Below are 27,771 nucleotides of genomic sequence, written 5' to 3'. Positions count from 1 at the left end.
AAATAAAACGAGACATTCAGACATATGTGACAAAATTTTCCAGTTAGTTCCCTTAGTGAAATTCTTGATTATGTCAATATATGAAAAGGGGGTGTGTTTCGCGAGGAATTCCGGCCTCGTTTTCGATCCGCGCAGCAGACGCATAGTCTATTTGCTAGTTCTCCGTACAACAAGATGGCAGAAGCAACAGACGCTACATGTAAGTTAATTTTTTTAAGCATTATAGAATTTTATTTTGATAAAAATGGACAAAGTGATGAGTCTGTGAGGTAGATAGATATATAATGGACCGAATAACGGTGAAAGAATATCGGGGTATTTTGAAGATTTTAAGATCTGAATATTTTTTTCTTTCTCTCGCTCTTTCTTTCTTTAAAAAAATCCTAATTTGGGTTTTAGACAACCAGCGTTAAATCAAGCGGAAATTTTAAATTCATTTCAACTAAGGCGGAAACATTTAAAGCGCTCTTGGAATGTGTTTCAACTTTTTTTTTTCCCGGAGCGGAAACTATTATCATAAGATGGATAATGGAATATAATATTCGCTATTCTAAATAGCCATTCTCCTCCATTCTTCCCATTCAACGACTGCGAATGTATTGCCTTATTGCATGATTTTTTGTTCTCCTTATGGAAAGAAAATGATGAATTCTGTCTTTCTTATCGATTTTATTTGCAAGAGACAGAGAAAGAGAGATCGAGAAAAAAAAATGCAAGCGACGCGTATGCGCTGTAGACCACAAAGCAGAGCCCCCGCCCCACGATGCTTCGTGCTGCCGTCCCGTTCAGTTTCACATGCAACCAATTTTGTCGGCGACATTCAATGGGGCGCGATGCAGGATTTCTTTTCTCTTTTTTTAAATTTGTGCATGGATTTTATTTTTACTCGATGCAGTGTTAACACAGCGATATTGTGTGCGTTTGGGTGATGTTACAATTTATTTTTTTTAATACATCGCGCAGAAAGCATTACAAGGTGCGAGAAAAAAATCTTATAAAAATGTAAGCTGGGATTTTATTGTAAAAAAAGGAGGAAATATTTGACGTGTTCGAGCCCACTTGTCATGGAGGTGTTGGGTAGTCCTTATCCTATGACAGAGGTGCGAATCACTTCTGTCATGTGGTGATTTCTTGAGGCTGTAAACATTACAAATTCTGTACTAATGCCGTGTAATACCATCACTCTAATTCAATTTGCTTCGCATCGAATCGCATTTGTACACGGTTGGTGTGTTTACGCCCCGCGGTCAGAAATCACTGTCAGCCATTGATGTAGGCCACATATATTACTACTAATACTACAGCATGTACACTAAGTAATGAATGTGGACAAATTACCTTAATATGTTTATATATCTATGTGACAGAAATAAATAATATCTCTCTCTCTCTCTCTCTCTCTCTCTCTCTCTCTCTCTCTCTCTCTCTCTCTCTCTCTCTCTCTCTCTCTCTGCATATGTGAGTGTGTAGCCTTCAACGCGATGAAAAAAGTTAAGAATTTATGGGAATTGGATAAATATTTAGAATTCCATTTCGCTTTAGACCACATGACGTGTTTACACATTCTACGAGACTCTAACGAAAGACACGTGTAAGAAATTTCATGTTCCCCGCCGTATCATTTACCTCATCTACTCAATACAAGACAGGCGCACCCCCCCCCCCAACAACTCTCTCTCTCTCTCCTCTCTCTCTCTCTCTCTCTCTCTCTCTCTCTCTCTCTCTCTCTCTCTCTCTCTCTCTCTCTCTCTCATTGCGAAGTTTTGCGATGACAGCCTCAATTATGTAACAGTACACACACTTATAATTGAGTGCTCGGTTTTGAGAGCAAGGAAAAAAAATCGCTTCCTAGCTACCTCGGTGAAGAATGAAGTGCCACTCATTATAAAGTAGGGCTTTTTGCACTTCAAACAGAAGCTTTAAAAAGTATCCCTGTAATAATTACGGCAAGTTTTTTCCTTCTTTTCTTATTCTGAGAGGGTTGTGTTATTGAAAAGCTTGCTTCGTTAATACTTACTGTTAGACCTCAAGCTACCGTATGCATCGGTTCCTTCCGCGTTTTAATTAAGCTGTTTATAAATCGTCTTAAAAATGTCGCCCTCCTCCGCAGTCACATGCTGAAGTTTTCAATGAAGTGTCGCCATTGTAATTTTACGTCTTCGTAATTCAGGACTGGACAAAGAAACGCCTAATACATACATGCATACATACGAATACACGCACTGATAAATTGTACAGCTTAAAATTAAGTTAATAAAGAACTGTTCAGTTTAGTTCAGTTCTTTATGAACTGAAATGAACATATTTAAACATGTTTTGAATCTTTGTGATATTTGCGATTGTCAACATATTAAAAATGTTTAATTTATAAACACCATATAATTAAGTGATTTTTATATTAAAATCACGTTTAGCTGATTGATTTTCTTCTGTTTCATTTCAAATCCCCTCTTTCACCTTTACATCTTTCGGCTAATAAACAGAATTTTTAATTAGTCATTAAAGCAAACGTTGATCTGGTGCTTGGGCGGTAGAATCCATTATAACAAGTTCAATGCAAAGAGGAAAACAATACGTTATCGATGCTACTCGGTTTACTGTGCTCCCCTATCCAGCTTCGTACGTCTAGGGTTTTTTTCAGGAATATGTTAGAATTTGAAATCTCAGACAAATCAATATGAAGCGAGATTCATAGAGCGAATGACTCATTTTCGGAATTTTTTTCTCTCCCTCCATTAGCCGAAGTAAAATAATTCACTGTAGCATTATGACTAAAAGAGATAGGGGAAAAAAGTAATTCGTCACTGGTCTGCTAACAGTCATATACTTATAGTAATCAGCCTCGAAGGGATCTAAGAAACTGAAGATCTCTATAAAACAATTAATGAATACAGGTCATTTCAAAAGAAAAGTCTATGATTCACACACAGTGACTCAGCTGCTGAGTCGATGGATCGACAGTTATCGTATTTTTCGATAAGCGCTGTAACCCTTTCTTGTTTATGTATTTTTTCTTACAAAAATGCATTCCTTGGGATTGGCAGGATACTTAACACAGGGAGTTCATCATTTTCATCTCCGACTTTGCCAGCTAAAAAATTAAATTGATACAACACCCCCTCCCCATCATTTAAGTACCCCCATCTACCTCCCTTTCAATTTTTTGCCCGTTTTTGGCACTTCGTTTCTTATTCCCGTTTAAACTACTCTCTTTCTCTCTCTCTCTCTCTCTCTCTATTTCTCTCTCTCTCTCACCTCATGGGTTACCCCCACCCCATTTCTCACTCCGGAGAAAGCCCCCTATCAGACGGTATGATGTAACGTATCAATCACGGGCCGACCCCGACCCATCAGAGTCCAATCAGACACCGCTTGTATAAATATTTGAAACTTCCATGACACATGCAATGTTGCATCCCCCGGCGTATGTTTATTTTCCAATGAAGTTTGTCAAGACGTTTGTGTACATCCGGGCAATTTAACAGTGTTTGGTTCACCCTAATGTATTGAGCTTGCCAAGGCCGCTGGGGCAGGGTCGTTGAGTATGGAGCATATTGCGTGTCGTTAAATTACCACAGGCTGTGTAACAACACTCCGTCACTTGTTTTAGTGAGTGAACCTGTGTTTAAACCAATTAATGCTGAATAAATAATGAGAGAGAGAGAGAGAGAGAGAGAGAGAGAGAAAAATTTTCACGTCAAATGACGTCAGGGCGTAAAGTTTACGGTGCTGAATCATTGGCCAGGTTCGGATTCTGGCCTGTGGGTTTTTGCTCCTTCTTGAATTGTGTGGGTGGGTTAACGGCTGAGGTACGAGTGTCATTATCACTTTTTCAGTGGGTTAAAACAATGGTTATGTGACTAACTGTCTTATGAATCACGCCGTCCATCAGTTAAGGTTAATCTAGGTCAACACACTTTGCTCTCTACAAGAATTTTTGGGTGGGAACCGTTTGGATGTTTTCGATGACTGTGATCTCAAAACAGAAGATTTATTAGGCGAAGTGTTTCCTATCCTCAGCAACAATTACCTTACAAATCTGTATACAAATTAGATATCGGTTACTGAGGAATTCAGAAGAAAGAAGTTTGAAAGCCCCGTTTGATGACCTCATTAACGATCAGTTCACAAATCGGACTTAAATGGCCCTCATGAAAAATGACATGACTGAGCCAGGTGTCAGTATAAATGTCCGTTCGTCTGTCTGAATCAGTATCTGATATTGGTTTGTTTACGGTAGCCTGTCAACTCGTGGAGGGGGAGACCGGGAGGGGGCACGCTTATCACACGATAAGGATCCGGGAGCTACAGATCTCTGACATCCACTGCAGCGTGTTCATCAGTCTCAAAGAGAGCAGCATGGGGGAGAGAGTGATAAGAAAACGATTAGAGTAATAATCTCTCAATCTCTCTCTCCCCCCCTCTCTCTCTCTCTCTCTCTCTCTCAGAGAAAAATAATAGCGTTTGTCTAAAAGACTAATCCCTACCCCCTCCCCATCGAACCCTACACCCCCGTCCCACCCCTTAATTCATTATGGTTGACGGGACAGACAGCTTTGACATTCTTTGTTCGGGAGCTGGAGTCGTTGTGAGGGTTAATGATCTGTAATCTACTGGTTGTGATATCAGAGCCTGCCGATAGCTGTACCGCACCGGGGGGGTTGTGTAGGATGAGGGGTTTAACATCTGTACAGTAATAATGTTTTGATAAGGACAGGCACTGTACAAATAAGACGTCAACAATTTGTTTCGGTGATACTTAAAATCATGTGTTGGGGTGGGGGGGGGGGGGGTTTGCAACGTCGTTGGGGAGATGTACTAGGCCATCTCTTTAAACCAGTGGGTTAAATGCAGCCATTCAATATCTGTCAACTTCCATTCAGCCAATTTTAAAACGACCAAAGATAAGCCAAAGTTCCCTGGGAAACATGAAACTATAAGAGAAATCAGATGTGAGTTTTGCATCTCTTGATATTGTTGAGAACCTTCATGAGAACCCATGAGGTCAACCTCCACAGATGATACGAACAGGGTAACATTTAACCTTTTCAGCGTTTTTACACATCGTGGTGTGTGCTAGAAATGTAATAACCCTCTCAGCATAATTCAATTTCGAGCACAGCCTTGTATTTGATTATGTTTCTGAGTCCGATGATTGCAGGAAAATGTCGCATGTGTCTGCGAGCGAGATCTCTTTATCACGTGGAGAGTCTCTCATTGATGGAATACCTCTGTCAGATGTCAAACATGGACACAAACCACCCCGACCCCAGAGAGCTGGTGATAATCGTCTGCTTCTGATGAAACTCAAACATCTTCCTGGATCTTATCAAATTCTAATTTCGGCCAGACGCTTCAATCAGCGGCATCTGATGCGTGTCCGGCACACGGTCCCGGGGCCGCTTAAGGGCATGCACACTTTTAAAAAGTTACTTTCTCTTAATTTGCGTTAGATTGCAGGATGAGATTTATGTTATTTTCATAAAAACGCAATTCTCACTAAGTATTTCTTAAAGTTCACAAACTTCCTCGAGGCTTTATTAAGTACTGTAAAATTATTGTGTAAAACGGAAATTATTCAATTGCGATGTTGTGTGTATTTGCTTAAGAAAACGTCGTATTGTTTCCGCTTGGATATGCATGCATGTTGCAGGTGTTTTCTTGAGGATCGTTACTTGGGGGAAAAAAGGGGGGGGGGGTTCTTTAGTAAAACGCAAAAGGTGGGAAATGATGTAAAACACAATAAAAAGTCTGTGTGACAGTCAAGTACTTCCCTTTTGGAGTACTTTAAATATTGAGAGACAGATCTGACATTACATATCAATGTTCATAGGATTATATATAGGGCTTTTTTTATTTTTTAAAACCCATGAACAAAGGATGCGTCAGCAATCCGGGTTTTTTTTTCGTTGGGAGGGAGTTTGTATAATGAATTGGACGTAAAGCCTCCTTTCTCTTTAACTTTCTGAGTGTCCACAGACCATTAAATGTAAACATTCTCAGAATTCTAGCAACAAATTCCTGTGGACTGCCTTCCTTGCTCCTGGTATTTGTTTTGGCTGCGACCGCGGTGACATACCTGTCAAAGCGGCCATTACCACTGTCAACACTGACCACGTGACACGCTCCCGTGAGCAGATAATGCATTGCATTGCTCCTTGGCCCGCGGCCTCGGGCAACAAAACCCCGCGCTGTCTCTGCTTCTGCCTCTGATGAATAGCGGATTCCATCAGCATGAGCCCCCGCACACGTGCGAATCAAACCGAGGTCAGTGCTTGTGGTCAGTTTTACGTTTTTTTGAACGTACATTGATTCTGCGAAGTGTTTCGTTGAATTCTTTAGTGAGAATACATGTAGGTCGGTATGCCAGCCTTCATAGAGGGCCGCTGCATGTTTAGTACACACCCACTTCTCTGGGTGTCGTAATTTCCATCCTTTGGTCTTATTTGCGTCTTCCAAAGAATTTTACATCATATAAACCTATTTTCCTGTCAACCCAATTATCAATATTATAAGTCAACGAACTCTGATGAATGAACCCCCCTCTTCTCCAGTATTTGTAAAGCACCAATGGCGTATGTTGGATTTTAATAGAGAGAATAATTGGCGCTGTTCTGCCTGGTTCGGAGCTCTGTTCTCCCCGAGTCTGACCAATTATGTTGATCACTTTGACTTGGATTGCGTTTCCGCGAATTGAAATAGAAAGCCATTTGAGCCTGCACATGCTGCACGTGTTTGGGACAGCCTCTCTTCAAGTTGGTGTCAACGATGAAAATAGGGACGCTTAATTCATAACAAAAATATTGATTCTTGAAAACGATCCGTATCTCAGTCCAAGGGCTTTTTTTAGCTTTCTAAAAATTATCATGTCTTTTGTTAGTCCTCTTTGCTTTTGTAATAGTTCTGTAGAATTTTCAAACAAATGTATGAAATCAAAAACCCCACCAAATTAAGAATTCAATTAACTTTCGGGAGATTCCGTTCATCAAAGAGAATATTTAAATGAAACTTACGTAACGTTCATACATCCGATGGGTGAATTTCATTTAACGTCTTACAGCTCCGGTTCAAGCTGTTTAACTATGTGTTCAATGTTACTATATTGTATGCTTAACTTTAGTCGACTTCAATCTGCATTCAACTCTACGACCTTGAATCAGAATAAAATATTTTTCAGAGTTGCTTTTTGCCAAACATTTTGCATTATGATTATCAACAGAATGTCCCCCTTTATCGATAGACCCTTCATATCAAGGCGAATTCCAGTAAATATATGTAGATTACACATCATTACTGATACCAAGATTTAGAAGTTGAGGACTCCCCACTGATCAGTGGTACCCCCAGGGTAATGCTGGCTCTTGAAGCGAAATCATGGAGGCCGTTAACCATAGCGATACAGGGATAACGACTGACCCGCTATATACACGATATAGTTCTTATTTCTGTGGGTTTGTATCTTTATTATCTGCCTCTTGCAGACTTGGTCCTTAATATTCCACATCTACATTATTTTTGGAAATCAGTTACTGTACGTTTCAGTAAAAAAAACTGTCGCTGTCTCTAAAATCCCCTGTGAAGATTTTACCTGTATTGTAAAATTCCAGAGGCCGTTTTTTGTATACGATTAAACATCTGATAGTGCCAAACTTTAGATCGTTCAAAAAACCAGAACTGGGTCACCGTCAGGATGAATGAAACTGGAGCAAAAATTCATTTTTGAAACTCCGGCTCAATGGAATGAGTGGGTCAGATTTCTACAATGAAAATAGCTGCTGTCTACTAGAGCATGAGTGAAAAATATCACCGGGACACAGAGTGTGTGACAGAGACCTCAATGTGGGGGGGGGGGTGGTGAGGAGAGAGAGAGAGAGAGAGAGAGAGAGAGAGAGAGAGAGAGAGAGAGAGAGAGAGAGAGAGAGAGAGAGAGAGAGAGAGAGTCATGTGGTCTGAATCGAAATGGAAATCTAAATACTTATTCAATTATTTCCCATAAATTCTTAACTTTTTTCATCGCGTTGAATGCTACACACTTACAGAATGAGAGAGAGAGAGAGAGAGAGAGAGAGAGAGAGAGAGAGAGAGAGAGAGAGAGAGAGAGAGAGAGAGAGAGAGCCTCTCGAGTTACTATAACATTCTTATGATACGAGACACAGTATTAATCAGGTCACGAATTCTATTCCCCGGCGAAGCGACTCACGAGCCCATCCCTCGACACAGCATCTGGAGAGAAATTCTCAAAGATACGGCAGCAGGACAGCATAAATGTTACCAGAACACAGGCATGTGTCAGCCCGGAGTTGTAAAGATATCAAGACCGACTTTCATTTAAACGTTTACTTAGTATTTGATGCAATGGACTAATGCTGGGGAGTCAGTACATAGGATACTAAGGGACACAGGCATCTGGCGATATACATGCATATTAAAAATCAACACTTTCTACCTAATAATACCGTGTCTATGATTAAGGTAGTGGGTATATTTTTATATGAGAAAAAAATATATAACGACGTCAGATGTCTGTGGGGGTATACGTAGAGAGTACAAATAGGGGAGAGATCATATTATGGCTGTTTTCTTGCGATGGCCAAGATTTGAAGTTATGTAGTATACTATGTGGTTCAAAGGTCATAGTTCGTGATAAGACAAGATGATCAGGGGTAGTGAAATTCCATTCCTCGAATATTTTTGGTTAAAGTATACATTTTTATCGCTTAAATATTTTCTTTTATTAAAGAATATGATGAATGAGTGAGCCATATATATAGCAGTAGCAGGAATTCCTGTGGTCATTCAGTGTGTACGCCGGGGCTGTATTACACTTGTTAATAAATGGGGTCTAGGTCTCCTTTGTATATATAATATCATAAACAAACCACTCCTTTGAATAATGGAATTCATTTTCAATCTGTGAACACACTGACAAATTTTGAGTCAAATCTCTGCGCATGACATCAATCTGTTTTCGCATGCAGATATGCAGAACTAGTGTTTTAACCTCATAAATAGACTTTGGTCGCGGAATCGATCTGTGGAGATGCAGCGCGCGTTTTAGCGTGGTTCTGTCAAAAGGACTCCGCCGCCGATGTTCTCTGTATTAAAAATAATTACTACGCAGTCATAGCGCAGCGAAACAAAGACGAAACGGGGGAACATTGCTGCATGAATATTTTATGAAATTAATGTACTTTGTATCGGTAGTTTTATCAATAGCCATATTGCAAAGACGACCAACGGCTAAGCGATTAGGGGCAATTTTACTCCATACACTGTTGATCCAACGAATCGGCAAACCAAAAAGGAGTCGTTATACCCTCCCCTTTATCTACATATATACGTATCCTCATTACAAATCCCCGAGGGATAATGCAAAGAGTGTTTAAGCATCTGTACCTATTGATTGCCATAAACATTAATTGAGACAAAGGCCTCTCCCGGGACTCGGACCAGACACGGTTCGTATTCTGTTTCACCTAACTGTCGGCGCCATTGATGGTCTGTTGACCCTTGACCCCGACCTGTGCGTTCTAAATCAGTCCTCTCTGTATACTATACTATCTGTAAATAACTCAGACAGCAGTATACTCACTAGGATAATTGCACCATCGAGAAAAATGAGATATTTCTGTCTCTGTTTCCGATTGACATTCATTTCGTTGACTACAGTACCGTCAACGCGGATCCCGTATTTTCCGCGCACCCCCGCGGTCCAAATTGCAACGCGGTTTAAACACCTGTCTCAGGTAAAAACCGCGTGCCCCCGCGGTTCAATCACCCATAATGGCAATACCCCCGCGGTTTGAACGATCGATTACAGGCGTTAAAAAGTATCGAAAAGGAACACGAGTTATCGCCCTCGATTAAAAAAAATATAGCATGCATTAAACATAAATGTAAGTTAACAAATGCATAAAGATAATCATGATCCTTTTATAGAAAATCACATATTTTAAAGGTAAATATTTATTTTTTAATATTTGCTGTTTATCTGGTAATACTTGGGTAATATTTGAATTATAATCGTTTAAAGCTGTTATCTGTACAATCCAAGGTGAAATGAGCCATGCCCACAGGTGGTTGAAAAATTATGCTTTACTAACTTATTGATATATCGATATACGATTAAATTAAATTTTAAAATCTAACAAAAGAAATGTAAAATTAATAAGATTTATTTACTTAAATTAAATATTTTACTCTATAAATAATTATGTATGTATATTTTTATTTTCAATATCATTTTATCCTATGAAACCGTTCAAAATTCATTCAAATTTTAAAAGTGGAATAATCGCTCATATTATGGAAATTTACGACTTTATAATTACTGTAACAAGCGTCATTGTTTTGATAAAAATTTTATAATTTGTTCGGATAATTGATTTCAGCCAGCTCTGTAGACCGACTAGTTGTATCCTTATAAAAACACATGCTCAAAATTAAATGTTCAAAGGAAAATCAGTTATCCTACTTAAAACACAAAGGAAAAAGGTACTCATAATTAAAATTGTATGATTCTTCACATCGCACGGGTTTTATTCAGTTTTAAACTAAGTGTTGCCCTAAAAAGATATATACACGTATATTCTGTGATTTTCATAAAACAATGGCTGGGCGTTCTGGTGTGCGTGAAGATAGACTTTTACTTACAAGAAATGGAATGAGGTTGTTACATGGGAAGTTGTACATGTTATTAAATGCATTCATCTCGAGTAGTTTTAAAAATTTCGAATGTCAACTATTTTTGTACACATTTCCTTCACTGTGTTTATTAATTATAGTCGCGATCATTTCCTGTGTATAGTGATTAACAAACCTACATGCTCTAGGGGTTTTCACACCTATTCAAGACAAAAGAAAATCTCCAAATTGCGTACGGCTTCGTCTAACCGTACAACTATCTTACAGAGGAGGCTTCTTGATTGAGTGTCGCCGATCTTGATTTTATCTACGATCTTTATGTGTGTGTGTGTGAGAGAGAGAGAGAGAGAGAGAGAGAGAGAGAGAGAGAGAGAGAGAGAGAGAGAGGGGGGGTTATGCTCTTTAACCCCCCCCCCCCCCCCACGACGCCACTGCATTCAATTGAAATATACTAATATAAAAATTTCCTAAGTGTAGAATTCATAAAAGAATAGGGACATTGTGATTGAGTCCAATGTGCAGTTTCAGTCTGAGTCCACGTGCTTCACCTGTCAATCAAATCAGCACGCGAGCTGTACAACGTGCTCCTTCCTTGATAAAGGAAAACAGTTTCGCTCTATTAGTTTTCAGGTAAGGGAAAAAAAAGAAGTTTGTCTAACAATAAAGTATTTAACACTGTTTATGATGTTTAATTTAATGCTTGACACGGTGTTTGTGAAGTTAAGTTCGTATACAACGTTATTTAAAAAGAAAACTAATTCTCTCTCTCTCTATTTTCGGGGGAAGAGACATGTTAAACACCTTTTACAGTTTAAGAAGGCAGTAAAATGAAACAATTATTTATTGTTACTGTTAGATAAATTGTTTGATTCCTGGTTGTCACTTGTTGCAAGGGATATCCACCTGCCTCATACCTCATGTGCGTTCAAGCGAAGAGTGATTTCCTGTCAGTGCGATGGTTTCACACCTTTGTGTGACACAGTTAACTTTGACAGTCATTAAAACGTTGGAAAGAGGGGGGGGGGGGGTACATCACCGTTATAATTCGCTACTGATACGACACATGTGTAGTAGCCTCATACTAAACACACATAAAATGATATCAATATCTTTTTATATTTTAAGGGTAAAGTAAAATTTTCACATTTTGCCGTTGATCGTATGGTATACGTACAACGCGTAGCATGTGCCTGTCACGGACTACGTTAATTGTCTTGAGTAACGACAGTCTCTCTCTCTCTCTCTCTCTCTCTCTCTCTCTCTCTTTTAGTCTATATTGAAGGTTTTAGGTTTTTTGCGGAGGGGGTGCATCTTAAACACGTTTAACAGTTAAACAGATAACAGTAAAATGAATAACTATTTATTGTTATTACTGTTAGTAAAATTGTTTGAAAAACAAATGAAATTCCTGATGGTCACTCGTTACACGGATTATCCACTTGTCTCATTTACATGTACCAGTGTATTCTGTGCATTCAAGCGTAGAGTGATTTCCCGTCAATGCGATGGTTTCACACCTTTGTGTTAAATAATTGGGACTAAAGTTAAGTACAATTTACATGTACTTTCAAAGTCATTAAAACGTTGAAGAGGTGAAGGGGGGCGGTTACGAAAAACGGTATTCGCAGCTGATACTACATGTACATTTGTGTTGTAGCTTAATATTGAACTCGCATAAAATTATGTCAATATAATTTAGTATTTTAAAGGTTGAGTAAAATTTTCATATCATGCCGTTGACCGTAGGTAAACGTTCTCCGTGTAGCATGTGCCTGTCACGGACTAGATTAATTGTCTTGAGCACTGAGAGAGTGCCGTAAAACGAGCTACAAACTTATATGGATTAAAACATTTTTGAAGTCGGAAATGTTTAAAATCATTAAAAAATATGTTATACTTCTAACCCTCTCCGTCATGTAGATTACATTATAAAAATGATTAAATATTTTTAAACATGAAAATTATTACGGGTGCAGATGATTCTTTAATTAAAATATCTCTAAAACAATTGATAAGGAGTTTTGAAAACGTGCATTAAAAATACGTAATCATTTTAATATGTGAAATGAAAACAATACATCAGACATGGCCAGTATAGAATGACTCTCAGTGTTAGGTGGCCGTCTTATTGTCTAATAGCATACAGGTAAAAATCTCCGATTACCTTGTTCAACGGTAGGTCACACCGCCGCGGTTTAAACATGGCTGCAGCGAGGACCGCGATGAATGAACCGCGATGGTGTAACGCGGAAAGGATTAAATAACCGCGGGGGGAGCGCGGTCAAATACGGGATCCGCGTTGACGGTACTGTATGATTCATCAGAGGGTGCTATCCCACATGATGCGCTCTTCACACGTTATATATACGGACAGTGCACGGCGGTCAAAGTTTCACGGTTGTAACCATATTTAGAAAACAGAAAAGAGCTCAAAACAGCACTTCAATTCTTTTACCTTGAGTCATTTTACGTGTAATTATGACGACCCATACAGAAACAGATTATACAAACATTTAACAAAATATACAATTCGTACAAAATGTAACAAATGACTTTACAATTAGAAAACTATAAGAAATATATATCTCTACAATGTTGAATTCTAGTTTTCAAATATCTTTACTACCAGTTCAACTGATACAAAATATAACACACGGACGTACATTATAATATAGCAACTGTGCACGTACATGTGTGGAGCATACATCCAGATATAATCTGTTGAATATAAGTAATGTATGAACATTTGCGTGAAAATGCAATATATATATAATCAACATATTTGTAGTATATTTACAAAAACGCGCTATAATGATACATACCATATACATGTATATTCATTGATTACTACGGAAATGTATAGATCCCCCCAACCCTCTCCGAGGGCCCTTGATTGGCGAATAAACACATTTTATATATACAATATATTACAATAACATAAATATACAATGCCCTACATGAATGATACATGTCAATACATTTGATATCTGACTTCATAAAAACTAAGAACAAATGTATTATTGTCGTTATACATGGTAACATGGACCAATGTACGAAAATGAACTCATGTGAACTTCCTGTTTTTAAAAAGTTTGAACCTTTATAAAACTTAATTATTTCAATTATTACACAACGCCGCGATAGATCTAGAAGGAAACCAAGAGACTGATGACAGAGACTGATGCGGACCTGGAGGGATGAGGTACAGGGTCTGTGGTACCACGCCCTCGGAGCGGAGGACTCACTCAATCCATTTATTGGCATTGACTGTCATGGAAGTGCTTGGATAATTGCCTTACACATTTTTTGTCAGTTCTCTCTCTCTCTCTCTCTCTCTCTCTCTCTCTCTCTCTCTCTCTCTCTCTCTCTCTCTCTCTCTCTCTGTGTAGAAACCTCAGATGACCGTACATAAACTAGCGTGTTTATCCGATCTATTGACCATGACCCCGTGAAACATAACGCCCAGGCAAGCATAAAAACAACAACATTACAAGCATTGAGTGGCCCTCAAACCGAGACCAATAAAACCCGCGAGAGACGAATTAACGAGACACTAATCAACAATTTATAGTCTGACCGGACATCTCAGCCCCACCCTGCAGGTCTGAGGCGGAAACCAGAAGAAATCGACATCATAAGTGTATGTAAATATAAGACGCGGAAACGTCTCCTCCCAGAGAACAATATGCCCATCGTGTGGTAAAGTAGGGGATGTTTTTATGTGTGAGTGTTATAAATAGGGCAAGAATCTGAAGGAATTTTAGGTACCTAATAAGTGTGAAGACGGTTGGCTATTTCTTTGCCAGCATTCTCACATTTAGAGGCCGTTCTTGACAAGTGTCGTTATCGCTCGTTCTTGTGAAGCCCTTGTATTGTTTGGGTTCCCAGGGACGCTCTTATGTGTGCGTTATTATGTGCACCATAGCACTAGAATTTAGCTGTACGTGCTACTAAACACTGATTTTTTTTCTTTTTTTGCGAGTCGGTGATTCCCATGTAGTGCAATCAAGTACACCTTCAGTTGACACTCCGATTGTTGGGAATCAAGTACACCTTTTTCACCCTCTAAGTAAAGCTCAGCTACGAGCAGCTGACAGCACGGGAATGAATTGGAATATAAATAAATATTTCCTTTTCTCTCACATTTATTCAAATACAATTTGAAGTTTCCTTTTTGCAATTTTACAAAAGGGCTGCGGAAATTTTCTCACTTTCTAGGTGTCCGTATTTCAAATCCTGGACGATTCAGCGTGTAGTTATGCACTAAAAGAAAGTCTTTTCTCATTACAGCTAAAACACACGATTTCCTTTATTATTCATCAATTATTTACTTGTGAGAATGCACGGGACATAAAAAGCAGAACTTCTTCGAGGTTTTATCCTTTAAGATTTTTTTTTTCGGGTGGGGGGGGGGGGGGCAGGACAATATAAAGAAATTCATCTTTGCTCACTAGTGTTCATGATAAACAGAGCAACAGAGTATACATCACTGTATCGGAGGCGCTTTCTGTGTTATTCTTTGCGCCTGTCGCAATTACACTTCCATAAACATTCCGAGAGGGGCAGTCGTTAATTGTACAGATTCTAAGTGCTCGTCAATTATTCTCTAACCCTTTCTCTTCTGTTTAGTGTCTTCTGTGTTGGAAGAAGAAAAAACCTTATACCAAGCTAACCAAAAACTGTTGTTTATCGTTCCGGTGCTATTATGTCTCGTTTTGTGTCTGGAATGATAATTTTTAAGAAACAGATATTTTTCAGTGATTAAATCTTTTACACCTTATAAACGGTTGTGATTCTTTCTGATGTATGTAAATGGCATATGTATTCAGCTATTTCAAAATTTGTATTCGCAATGCCAAGAGAACGAAAATATACAGTGCAAGACCATGGTTATTGTTATGAAATAAAAGAAATAAAAACTGAACTCCGCGAAGTAGTCGCTGAAGTTAAAGCAAACCGCCGACAGAATGGTATACATCGAATCCACAGGTGTGAAGACCAGACCTGTTGCTGGATTCTCCAGCAGAGAGAAACGTATAGATTATGGAATGTCGCTCAGACACGGTCTGGTTTAATGGAGGTCGATATGAAAATCAGACTATGCTGTCTCGCTGATGTGATAAAAATGGATCCCCAATGAATAAAATTTGCTGTGAAATTACTGTGCAATGCTGAATGCAGCAATACTAAGGAGTATTGATTTCTCTGAGAAGCGATGCAGAAATTTTACCAGAGCCGACAGGCAAAAACTTTTGATACAACAGAAATCTCAAAGATAGATTATGCAAATAACTGCTTACTCGAGACGCATCCTTTAAAACGTCATTTCCGGTACATGATCTATTTATATAAGTCTGGAGACAAATGAATATTTGAACATCAAAAATAGTTTTGAGGGGAAAAAAAGTGTTTGCCGTACTAAATTCAGTCGCAAGTCAAAAAAAATTCTGGACACTTAAGAAATGGTTGTGTACAAGTAAATTACGTGTCGAGAAGTTTGGAGGAAAAGAAACAAGCCCATTTTCAAAACCACTAAATATACTTGACCAACTTAATAGTTAAACGGCGCATATGTCAAAACTGTTTGATTGAGGATGCAATTATGAAATAGTGAATTTATTTCCGGGGACATTCAATGGTCCTACCAATGTTACTTAAAGATCATGTTACTGAACATAGTCAATGGTAATAAAAGTAGACATCCCCCCCTCTCTCTCTCTCTCTCTCTCTCTCTCTCTCTCTCTCTCTCTCTCTCTCTCTCTCTCTCTCTTTCTCTCTCTCTCTCTCTCTCTCATTCATGCACGAATTGAAAAATTATCAAAGGTAAAATGTAGAAGAGAACAATTAAAAGAAAATATGATGTCATTTCGCTTTAATTCAAGATTAGTTTGGTAAGGCCTTATGCAATGTTCTACATAAATAGATATTGATTGTGATTTATGTGTAAGAGAGGAATAGACCTTGAAATAATGCGGTTGAAACAAAATGCCATATTAAATGACAGCAGACATTATAAGTCTTTCGAGCAGAGCCAATTCGCAGTCTCTTTAGTCGCGTCCTCGAAAAGCAAGAACTCCGTCTAATGGCGATCACCGCTACGCAAAATGGCGTACGGGATCACGGAATTCAAACAGACAGATTGTCGGTTATTGATTTTGAACTTTCTGGAAAGAAGCGCTGGTTGCTTTTTCATAACGAACAAGTACTTCAATGCAGTTCCGAGGGTTTTTTTTTTGTTTGTGAAGAATGATGACAAAAATAAAGATCGTCTGGACAAGTTTGCTATGGAAACCGTGTCTCGGATGTTTGTAATCAATGAATGAAGCCGATAACTTTTACAACAAGGTGGCCATTAATTGCCCACAATGTGTTTGACACGGATGTGCAACAAGCAGATTAGACAAGAGGTATTACACCACTGTTTACCATATTCCCATTGATAAGTTTTATTTCAAAAAAGAAGCAGAAAAAAATCTGAAAATCCAAAATGCCAATTGGCTTCTCACTTAAAGATTAAAAGAGTTGACATTTATTTTTCAAAACGGTTCTAAATGCATTACAGTAATATGTTCCGTCCATTCATAGCCCGTTTGTTCTCGCCGTTCTGCAGTCTTTTAATGCTGTGGAATGTTTCTTGTGACTGGCTGCGCGCAATAATGTGAGTGATTCATCGCGGTCTGGGGCTGCAGATTTTGCAGGGGACGATGGTCTGTAGATTAGAAAGCAGTGCAGCAAGAAAACTGCAAAAATCCATAGTGCAGCCAGGCAGCAACAAGGAATCGGCTCCAATGTATGCACTCAGTTCCCGGCGCTAGCTGCCACACAGCTCTTCTGTTACATACATCGGGACAAGTGCAAAAGCGAGGGATGTACCGATGGAATCGTTATAAATTCATTTAATTAACCCACTAAAGAAAGTGCATCAAAGGAGGGTCTAACTGGTACCTCCTGTATGCAATGTAAGGGCCCTTAGCTTGCTTTTTGACTGACGCGAGTGCGTTACTATTGAACCCAAATGTCCCGAGGATAGTCAGTTTTAAAGAATCCGCATGGAATGTGGGGATTTGGCGCGGTTCTATCGCACGTTCGGATGAATTTTATGTATTTTTTGAATACGGGGTTTTTCGGATTGGAAACCAGCAGGTGTCGGTTAGATAAACTCAACACATTGGCTTTATCAATTACACAGAAATTATGCAGAATAATCCCTATCGATTAGTTTAAGATATTGCTGTTACGGGGCCTGATTTTAAGTAAAGGAAATAACTATTTGTAAAACAGCTACCATCTAAAATGGTATCCACAGTTTTAAACACACATTTAGTTGATCTAAGCGACGCGTTAATTCCAAATACTACCTCACCAAACGGTTTCTAGTTTGTCAGATGCCTAAAATGGCGGCAACGCAGCAATGTGTGGGATGCATCATCTTGGTTTGAATGAATGGATGGATGAATGTTTTACATAAAACCTTGTTATTTAAAATGATCTGTCATTATAAATCCTGCTGTGTTAAGGTCCTCTTTATAATTTGTTTTGATAATTCCGAACCATTGCTGTAAACGTTATCCAACTATATATGGAAGTGTTTCTCTATATTTTATTTTTCTCTCCACAGTGGTGCTGGTAACGGGAGCCGGGGGGTTCATCGCCACCCACATCGTGAAGCAGCTCCAGGAGGAGGGGTACCGCGTGAGGGGCACAGTCCGGTCCCTGGAGGACGAGGAGCGGATCAAGAAACTGAAGGAGCTCTGTCCGGACGCCAAACACGAACTGGAGCTGGTGGAGGCGGATCTAACCAAACCGGAATCCTGGGAGCCGTGAGTACTGGGTTTCTGATTGTACAGTGTCCATCCAATAAGGGAGATCACGAAGCAACTAGGAATTGTTTCCCATCCTTTGGGAGATATTTTTGCTCTTTGAATAAAATGTTTTGGTTAATAGGGTCAAAATGCATATGTATTCTATCTACATGTATACGTACACGTGTAAAAACAATAGATATATCAATGTACTTATATTCGAAGCGACGTTTTCGCATAGAAATTGAGTTTTAACGAAATCCACGAAGTTTAAACTGTTACATATTGTGTTTACAGGGCTGTGAAGGATGTGAAATACGTGATCCACGTGGCCAGTCCATTCCCCACCCAGACTCCGAAAGAGGAGAGCGAACTCATCCAACCCGCCGTGGAGGGGACTCAGGCCGTGCTCAAGGCATGCGTGGCCGCCAAGTCAGTCAAGCGTGTTGTTCTGACCAGTTCCTGTGCAGCAGTAGGATGTGAGTAGCTTTGATGAAGAATCCCACACTCCCAAGCGCCCTTTCCGCTCCTCTAGATACACATCTAGTTACAATTTTTGTTGAAGGTCGGAGGAAAATAAAAAGCATCCGTATCGGAAATTTATTACATTTGAATCCACTGTTCTTAATGGATCACAAATATTTGCAAAACAATGGTGGATTATTATCGTTTTTTGAGCGAGGAAAACCAAAATACCAAAAGAGTTAGGTTGATATTAAGATAAAAACGCCAATTCAGTGATTGGTATGACGCAAGCTAGCTGGCTGTCACAGCGGACAAATCGATGGTCCCATACAGTCGGCGACATGTTCAGTCCCGGTGACTGTAGGTGAATTATTCATAATGGTCCATAAACATAGGACCGCGTGCCACAAAACACAAAAAATGTCCACATATAGCAGGTGTTAGGTGTAAAATCAAATTGAGAGAAATAAAGAAATATGTACATGTACAAAGTATTGATGTGTGGAGAAACATATGATACATGTACAAACATTTTTAAAAAAGAGTATGTTACGATTTTCAGATGTTGTTTACCATATACATGCAAACCAATCACCAGCTACACATGTATTTGTAACATGTATATATTCAAGCAAAGCATTTGTCTTTATAGGTAAAATGCCCCAAAATTGAAACATTTATTTATACTTAACTTTATATTATAATATTATATGCTCACTGATAACAAAAAATGCCCAATTCATGAGAGTGGATGTTTATCAATCACAATATATAATTTCACGTTTTCTCCTCACCTACAGGTATACTTTGACCGGTGACGTCATATATCGAGTGACGCACACACCTGTATAATCGTTTCTTTCTTTGTCAGGGGGTCCCGGGGCAGACACCACAAAGACTTTCACTGAGGAGGATTGGATGGAACCGGAGAAGTTGAACGCCTACGGCAAAAGCAAGACCCTGGCTGAGAAGGCCGCATGGGATTACGTCAAGGAACTTCCGGGTACGTCACAAGCCAACAGGCAACAATTTCAACTTCAGTTTGGTCATACTATTATTATCAACATATCTATAGTTACAACCTTTCATATCAGTTTTAAAATTTCAAATGCGTTATGTTTTGTTGAAATATTTCATTACATGTATATGCTCTGCGTATGAAATACATGTAACTGCAAATTCGATGAGACCGCCATCTTCAATTATTGGGATAATATGGTAAATTACATTGTCCTTCATTTGGATCAGATATATGATTTGGGTGGTAGACAAATTGCTTGTGACTATACAAACATTTATTGATACCGATAAGTAATAAACAATAAAGCCCCCAGCATCAGTATGGAATAATAGAAATTTTGGTAATAACGGTTATAAATGACAAAGATGTGTTTTATTAACTCTTACTGGTTATTTTTTAAATGAAGATATATTTATACATCATGTTTTTAAAAAAGAAATGAGACCAGATAAGTGATCAGCACGTGTAAAACTTTCTGTCTAAAAATAGAATTAATCTGTAATGAGATACCGTAATGTTACAGAAACAGACCCCCACTGCACGCATGTTTGTAAATGCTGATGAATTTATTAAAAAAAATATACCAGACAACATGAAATTGGCAGCTACGAAGTCATCTCGACAATTGCGCGTGAGCGCTTGTCAAGGCTGGTTACGTAATAGGAATCGTACACTCCACTTTCGGCATTTTTTCCTCTCCTCAGTATATAATGTTTGTTTTCTTTCTCTCGTTTTTTCGATCTGTCACTTTATGATGCTTTCTTTCTCTCATTCTTTCAGACGAGGATAAAATAGAACTGGCCGTCATCAACCCGGCATATGTGATGGGACCCGTCATAAATGGGTCAATGAGTACCAGTTCTGAAGTAAGTAGGTCAACAAAACAAAAAAACAACAAATTGTATATCACAATCTGACTCGAGTTTGTCGTATCATTTATCTAATGCGATGGGGGTGTGTTTCCTCCACATTCCTGGCGAGTTTTGATATCTCATTTTCACAGCATTCTTCATTATATTCATTATATCGTCCCTGATTATTAAATTCTTTCAAAATTGTCCCCTAATTGTTAAAGTATTACATATGGCACACATTGTGAACACGAAATTGGCCTTACATTTACCTACATACACAAATATAAACTGTAAATGGTGTAGAACCATAACGATTTATAACCAGAACATATTTATGTATGTATTATATAGCATAGTAAGCTTGACATTGAACTTTGGACTCGGGGAATTATGTAAACACTTTTGACTTGTGTAAAGACTTTTGAGAGCCAACACTTGCAGTTCGCACTTATCTGTGTAAAAAAACAACATTACTTGTAAACTTATAAGCACTTCTGCAAACATATCTTTTCGTCACTTAGTTCACTTATATATTTTTTCTGTCTGTAGGTTGTTAAGCGGCTTCTAGAACGTGAGAAACCATTTGTTGCAAAGCTCAACTTTCCCGTTGTGGACGTGCGCGATGTTGCCGCTGCGCATATCAAAGCCATGACGCTAGATGACGCTGCTGGTGAGTACTCAATATATGACGTCATCAGATCACATTTCTAAATAATGTATTATAAAATTTTGGTTTTACAGAAGTTACCGTCTATCTTTATACATTATTAAGTTTCCAGGACTTTCGTTGAAATAATATTTTAATCATGCATGCGCGGATCTAGGGGTTAGGGCCTCATCCCTGTAAAATCCACATTTCTTTGAGTTTTCACTAAAATATTACCAAAAATATGCCTCCGACACCCCCCCCCCCCCCGAAACATATTCTGGATCCGCACATGATGATTTATGCATATAAAGTTTAAAACAAATCGCATGTACACATGAACCATGTTGAGAGATACATGTCTTGCTGTCTCATGAAGCAAACAACAAAAATATCTGATACACTGTAGTTTAATTAATTATTAAAGTTGGTATTTATTGTTCAAAATTAGAGATGAGACTAATGTGCATTATTACGTGGATACATTTATGATAGCGGCGTTTTGTTGTTGTAGGTAAACGTCACCTTATAGTTAATTCTAATGTCTGGATGAAGGAGATGGCGACCATCTTATCCAAGGAGTTCAAAACACAAGGTAACCAGATCACCATAGAAACACAGACACAATTACAAGTCGTTTTAACGAGTGATATTTACATATTATATATTAAAAGAATATAACCATTTTATGCTGCCCCTATTTTAAGAGTAAAGCGATTGTATATATTGTTTATTTCTTTATTTACACCAGTTTGAAAAAGAGGTGTATATGTGCATTTCAAATATGAAACACAATATCTATTTTTTTTTGATGTTCGGTTTTTTTTCCTTTTTTTTTCTTACAAAACCAAAATATTTCCTGTTTATTCGAAAACGAACAGGAAAAAAAATTGGAGATTTTATTTTAACTTGAGGCATGCGTTCAAATTACTTATACCTAAGGGTTCTTATAGATAATACAAACATCTGTTGAAAAAAGAAGGTTTAACGCTAATATCACGGTACATACAAATAAGCTTATCGCAAAAAATGTTCCCTAAGCTAAAGGTTCCTTGAATAACAATCTATTAAACTGTGATTCAAATTTTCACAAAAAAGAAGTAAAAACACAGACAGAAATGTATTTATAATGTCTGTTAAATTTGGCACTTATGAATGTATATAAAGACGTTGAATCGCCCACGTTTCGAGCTTGCAATATTTATCAAGGTAGTAAAAATACATCCTCATGATAAGAAAATTAACAGTATATAGATCGAGATCGTAGATAGGACGAAGCCCGCCGGCACGACTGTGTGGCGTAATATAAAGCATCACTTCTTCATTTCAAGTGGTGTGTACAGCATATTTGAAACAAAGCAGAGTTTGTTTGCAAGCAAAATAAAAATGTTTGGAAACTGGAATAAATATCAGCTACGAGGATACAAGTCTAAACAAATATCTTCAGAATTTGAACTGTGTATTTAAAACTGTAATTATCTTTTAAAAAATAAAATAGTCACTGTAAAGGAGTGTATCTAATCTTCGTTGAGATATATATTCTTGTATCACATAACACACACAGTTTCAGATAGGATAGCATTATCTTTATGTTCCGGTGTGTACATCATCTAGTTCAATACCGAAAAAAAAATTCTCAAGAGAAGTCTACGTTGACTGCGTGGTTAAGGAACGATAACTCTTCTCATCTATCGAATCATCATAATATAATTATTGAGTTTCCTTTTTTTTTTAAAGGTTACAACGTGCCCACGGCGAACTGCCCCGGCCCCATCCTGTGGCTGACCAGTCTGTTTGACCGAACCATCAAGATGGTGATGCCCGATATAGGGAAGGTCTACAAGTTCGATAACACAAGGGTAAGTTATGAAAAAAAAAATAAAGATCTATAAATTCAATGGGTCAGTTTAGACAAAATTAACATGTCATGTTTATCAATCTACAAAACTCAACTTTGACCCGTGCGTGCATGGGTTGACTTTGCATATGATATCGGACATTTACGGAATAGATACATCGACACACCATATTGTTGACAGCCTTCACCACAATTAAACAGCCTCCTGTAATGTAGCAAAAAATTGCAGAATCGCTCCGAAACGATTTTTGAGAAAATTAATCAAGCTGCATTGAAAACAGCGGTCAAATTATCATAACAAACCATTGTGAGGCTGTAAATACCTTTCATCTTAAAAATTTAGTTCATACACGTATTAATGAAGATTTCAACACTTTTTCACCAACGTTTTTTACTCGCTTCTAATTTACACAGGATGTACATTCGGAACTTTCGGGATTTTTCATATTACATGCACTGAGGTAGAGCATGAAAATTAACACGTATCTGAGTTCATCCATGCAGATGTGATATTGTTGAAACATAAACTAAAGATCCTCCAATGATTTAGCGTGAATTTAATACGCATGCCCAAGATTGTAAAATCCAAAAAATGCAGATGATTTACGGATTTTTAAAAGGATTTTTCGTTGATTATTAAGTAGCGAAGCTTGATTGAGAAAAAATAAAAACAAATTGGTAATCTCCAAGTACCAATGACGTTCAATATACTAGTATATAAAACAAAAGACAGTGCTCTTTCGATTTCTCGGTATTAAAAGCCCAAATTTTCGAGTCTATTATTTTGATATAGTAGTATAGTTGAGAGGATGGATCAAAACATAGTGGAAAACTTATTAGTAATTATTACACAGCGTGGTGGACAGATAAATGTAATCTCGTTAACATAGTTATAACTTAAAACTTTTTAAAAACAATTAATAATGATGTCATTTGTCTTTAAGGTTTTCAAATGATGATGTGTCTGCTATTACATGTATAACTTCATTGCGTTATTGGAGACCTCTGTGTTCCAGAAATGACCTCTGTGGGGTTTTTTTTTCAGATGAAGGACGTCCTTCAGATAACCCCCCACGAGATCAAGGACACACTGATTGAGATGGCCTACAGTCTGATCGAGGCCGGGCTGATAAAGAAGACAAAGAAATACAAGGGCCCGGGGGGCGGAGAACAGGAAGAAGACGGGGAGAAGAAGGAGGAAGGCGAGGGGACGGAGGGCGAGGACAAGCCCAAGGAGAACGGTGACGTCAAGGATGAAGACAAGAATGAAGACGATCTTAAGAAGGTAAGATGATCGTAAACAAGTAAGATGATCGTAATCTGGCGAGATATTGTTGTTAAGGTCATACCATAGAATCTTTAAAATGTCACAGACTTAATTAACTCAAAGTCATAATTCGTACAGATAAAATACGTTTTATAAAAACATGCAAACAGGATTAAGATTTTTTTAAAATCTTTAATCTTGGTAAACTTAAGGATTAAGATGCATTAAAAATATAGGTAATCCAATTTTGTAGCGTGCTTTTCGATAAAATTTTGGTACCTAATGTGATTCTAAAATGTGATGCAATTGAGCAAAGGGACGTAATTCATATACTTATTCCTCATTCATTTTAGGAAGGAAAAGAAGAAGAGAAGTCGGAGAAAATTGAGGACGTGAAAGAAGAGAAAAAGGATGGCGAGGAGGAGAAGAAAGAGGAAAGCAAACAGGAAGAGAAGAAGACAGAGGAAAAGTCAGAACCAAAGCCGGAGGAAACCGCGAAATAGACGGAAATCTCGACATCTCAATTTGACTTGTAACAGTAGTCATCTAGCCATGACATATTTTTGATAAGATTCCACATTATTCGATAACGTTGTGAGAATTAATTGCGAATTTGCGGGAGTATAAGGATTTTGATGAGAAGAAATGGGGGTAAAACTTTGATTTATATTTCAGACACAAACTGCGTGGGATGCTACACGGAACACTAGTCATGGTTTCATAGATAATTTATATATATATATTTTAATATAAATTGATACAATTTATAAAAAAGGACCAATGTTTTGATGGATTATTTTTTGGCATTTTTTTATTCGTACAATCGGAGAAAAATAAGATTTAAAAAAAACCCAACAAAGTGCTAAGAAAACTTGGGGGTTTTCCCTTCACATTTTTCATTTCGGTGTCATTATGGACCTGGTCACTACATTTGTTTATTGAAATCCTGCGATTATTACACCAAATTGTTCATTTTATGACGGAAGTGCAATATCTAAACAAAACAAGGGCGTTAAAATTGCATATGTTGTTTACCAATACAGTTAGATCCGGAATACCCAGTGCCACACGTTATATGGGTTCTGAACTTTTTGCTTTGACTGTATCGAAATAACAGGGCCCAGTGTCGGGAAAACCGATCATGCTTTCCTCAAAATACTCATTTTGTTTTCATTAACCACAGCTTTTGTGCATTGTTATTGATAAATTGTTTTCTCACTTAGCAGACATACAGTTCATATTGAAAGCGTCACCAAACTGTTTGAATAGCTTGTAACCATGGTAACCTGGGATGTGTTTTGTTATTACTCACAGAGAAAGCGTTGTTAACCGGTTTCTGATTGCCTTCATTTCTCTGTCACGCATGCGCATTCTCGCTCAGAATCCATTAAAAATGGATCAACTGTTGTTTACGTATTGTAAAAATAAAATAATGAAGCTACAACATGTAATGGCTGCCTTGAACTTTATTTTTTATCAAGACTTTATTTCACTTTTGCTCTTTCCCCGTTTTTTATACAGATATATTTTCTTTTTTACTTCTTGTGTGTGTAAATGTATTGAATCATTTTTGTTAATTTTTTATATGATGTCGGTATACACTTACACTTTAGCTATCAAGAACATGTTGTTTTGTCGGTTATTTAAGTCAATTTGTTTTTATTTTCTATAAAATTATTAGTGTCAAAATTGAGATAACAATTATAGTTGTGGGAAAATTAGGAAAAGCTACTGAATTTTCTGTTGTAAATGATGTCAAAGGGTAAACAAAGAAGATTGAAAAATGTTTGATTCTGAATATTAATCAAAACATACACAAGCGAGATTTACTAAGTCTATTCCATATTATGTTGTGTCAGTGATATGCAATGCAAAGGTTGTATTTAGTTTTGAACAGTGCTGTAGTAATTATTTATATTGAAAGAATAAGTAGTTCTTATATGTTTGTAATCTAAAAACAAAGGAACGACTTTTCAGTAAAAGTAAAAATAAAAGGTCTTAGTTTCGTTTTGGGTTTTTTCTTCAGTATTTAATTTTTTGTTGGTTTTAAAGGAAAAATGTCACGTGATCGTGGTGTAGTTGTGGAATATGACAAAATGAGTTCTGATTTATATTGCCAAAGTGTTGTCATGGAGTTCACAGATTATGGACATTAAATCTTACTGTTTGAAGCTCTTGTTGAAGATGTTGTCCGTTGTATAGAAATCAACGTGCTGTGTACATAGAGTTCATATGCCACATAAACATATACTGTGTACTAACCGTGTTCCCGTAGCTTGTGATGAAAATGTAGTGAGACGATTACCTTATTATATATATATATATTCAACTTCTACTAGTCCATGTATGGTTGCCATATAAATTTCATTTATTTATTAATTGTGTATAACATTTTTTTTTCATGCATGTATTTCGAGGTTAGATTACCAGTGCGTGTGGGAAAATACTTGCCCAACAAGCACATTCTTCAGCGTATATATATATCTATCTTATTATGATTTTTTTTTATTACGCAATACATCTTCAGTATTACATTTTCTTCGTTTTGTAAGCGCATTGTAACATTCCGCATTTTTGATGATTTACGGAATGCTGTATGTGAAATAACTAAAGCATGGTATGCACGGTCAATCGATCAACCGCTTAATTTTCTGAGATCTTGTTTGGTTGTTTGATCACTATCGAGTAAACTTGTATATCGTTTAGTCCCCAGAAATGAGATGCAAGTTTAACTCGCATATATCTATTTTTAACATAACCAGTGTGTTAATGACGTCAGTAAGGTTTTGTTTAATTACAGGACTGTAGTTGATTCACAGATAATTGTTGAATATTTTGTATATCAATTGGCATAAGAAATAAGCTTTAATTAATTTTTTTTATTTCTTTAATAATTATATTAATTAAATATTCTCTTAATTTGCATTTCGTCCACTGGAGATCAAACAAATTCTAGTTTACAAAATTCATTCGGGGGAAAAAGGGAACCTTTAATAAAATACACTTCATATTAAAAATCAAAATGAAATAACTCTTCCTTCTAGAAAAAAATAATGTATCTGAATGCTAGGACATCTTTGAAATCTCTATGGAAACTGTCTTGGTTTTCATAGTAATGGTTGTGATCTCCAGTAGCGCCTACGTCATCAATGTATTGTAAGCTCAAATCTATGAATGTGCATTACTTGTCAATAAACAAGTCTATGTCAGTATA

The 27,771-nt window shown here is 37.5% G+C and overlaps 1 protein-coding gene across 1 annotated transcript; it reads left to right on the top strand.

Moving 5' to 3' along the window:
* The first annotated feature begins 71 nt into the window (after positions 1–71).
* Positions 72–27,771, top strand: LOC128180155 (uncharacterized). Its single transcript, XM_052848046.1, has 10 exons — positions 72–199; positions 18,263–18,464; positions 18,744–18,925; positions 19,783–19,914; positions 20,713–20,798; positions 21,336–21,456; positions 21,947–22,027; positions 23,170–23,291; positions 24,336–24,575; positions 24,911–27,771. Exons 1-10 carry the CDS (start codon positions 175–177, stop codon positions 25,058–25,060), a joined length of 1,341 nt encoding a protein of 446 aa, XP_052704006.1. The 5' UTR covers positions 72–174; the 3' UTR covers positions 25,061–27,771.

The sequence above is a fragment of the Crassostrea angulata genome, chromosome 4, assembly GCF_025612915.1.
Source record: "Crassostrea angulata isolate pt1a10 chromosome 4, ASM2561291v2, whole genome shotgun sequence".
Lineage (NCBI taxonomy): Eukaryota > Metazoa > Mollusca > Bivalvia > Ostreida > Ostreidae > Magallana > Magallana angulata.
This window is presented reverse-complemented; position numbering and strand designations above follow the sequence as displayed.

Coding starts and splice junctions, on each gene's coding strand:
- LOC128180155 (XM_052848046.1), top strand. CDS start 175: ATGGCAGAAGCAACAGACGCTACAT. Junction 19,915..20,712: donor TTACGTCAAGGAACTTCCGG/GTACGTCACAAG, acceptor TCATTCTTTCAG/ACGAGGATAAAATAGAACTG. Junction 23,292..24,335: donor ACAAGTTCGATAACACAAGG/GTAAGTTATGAA, acceptor TTTTTTTTTCAG/ATGAAGGACGTCCTTCAGAT.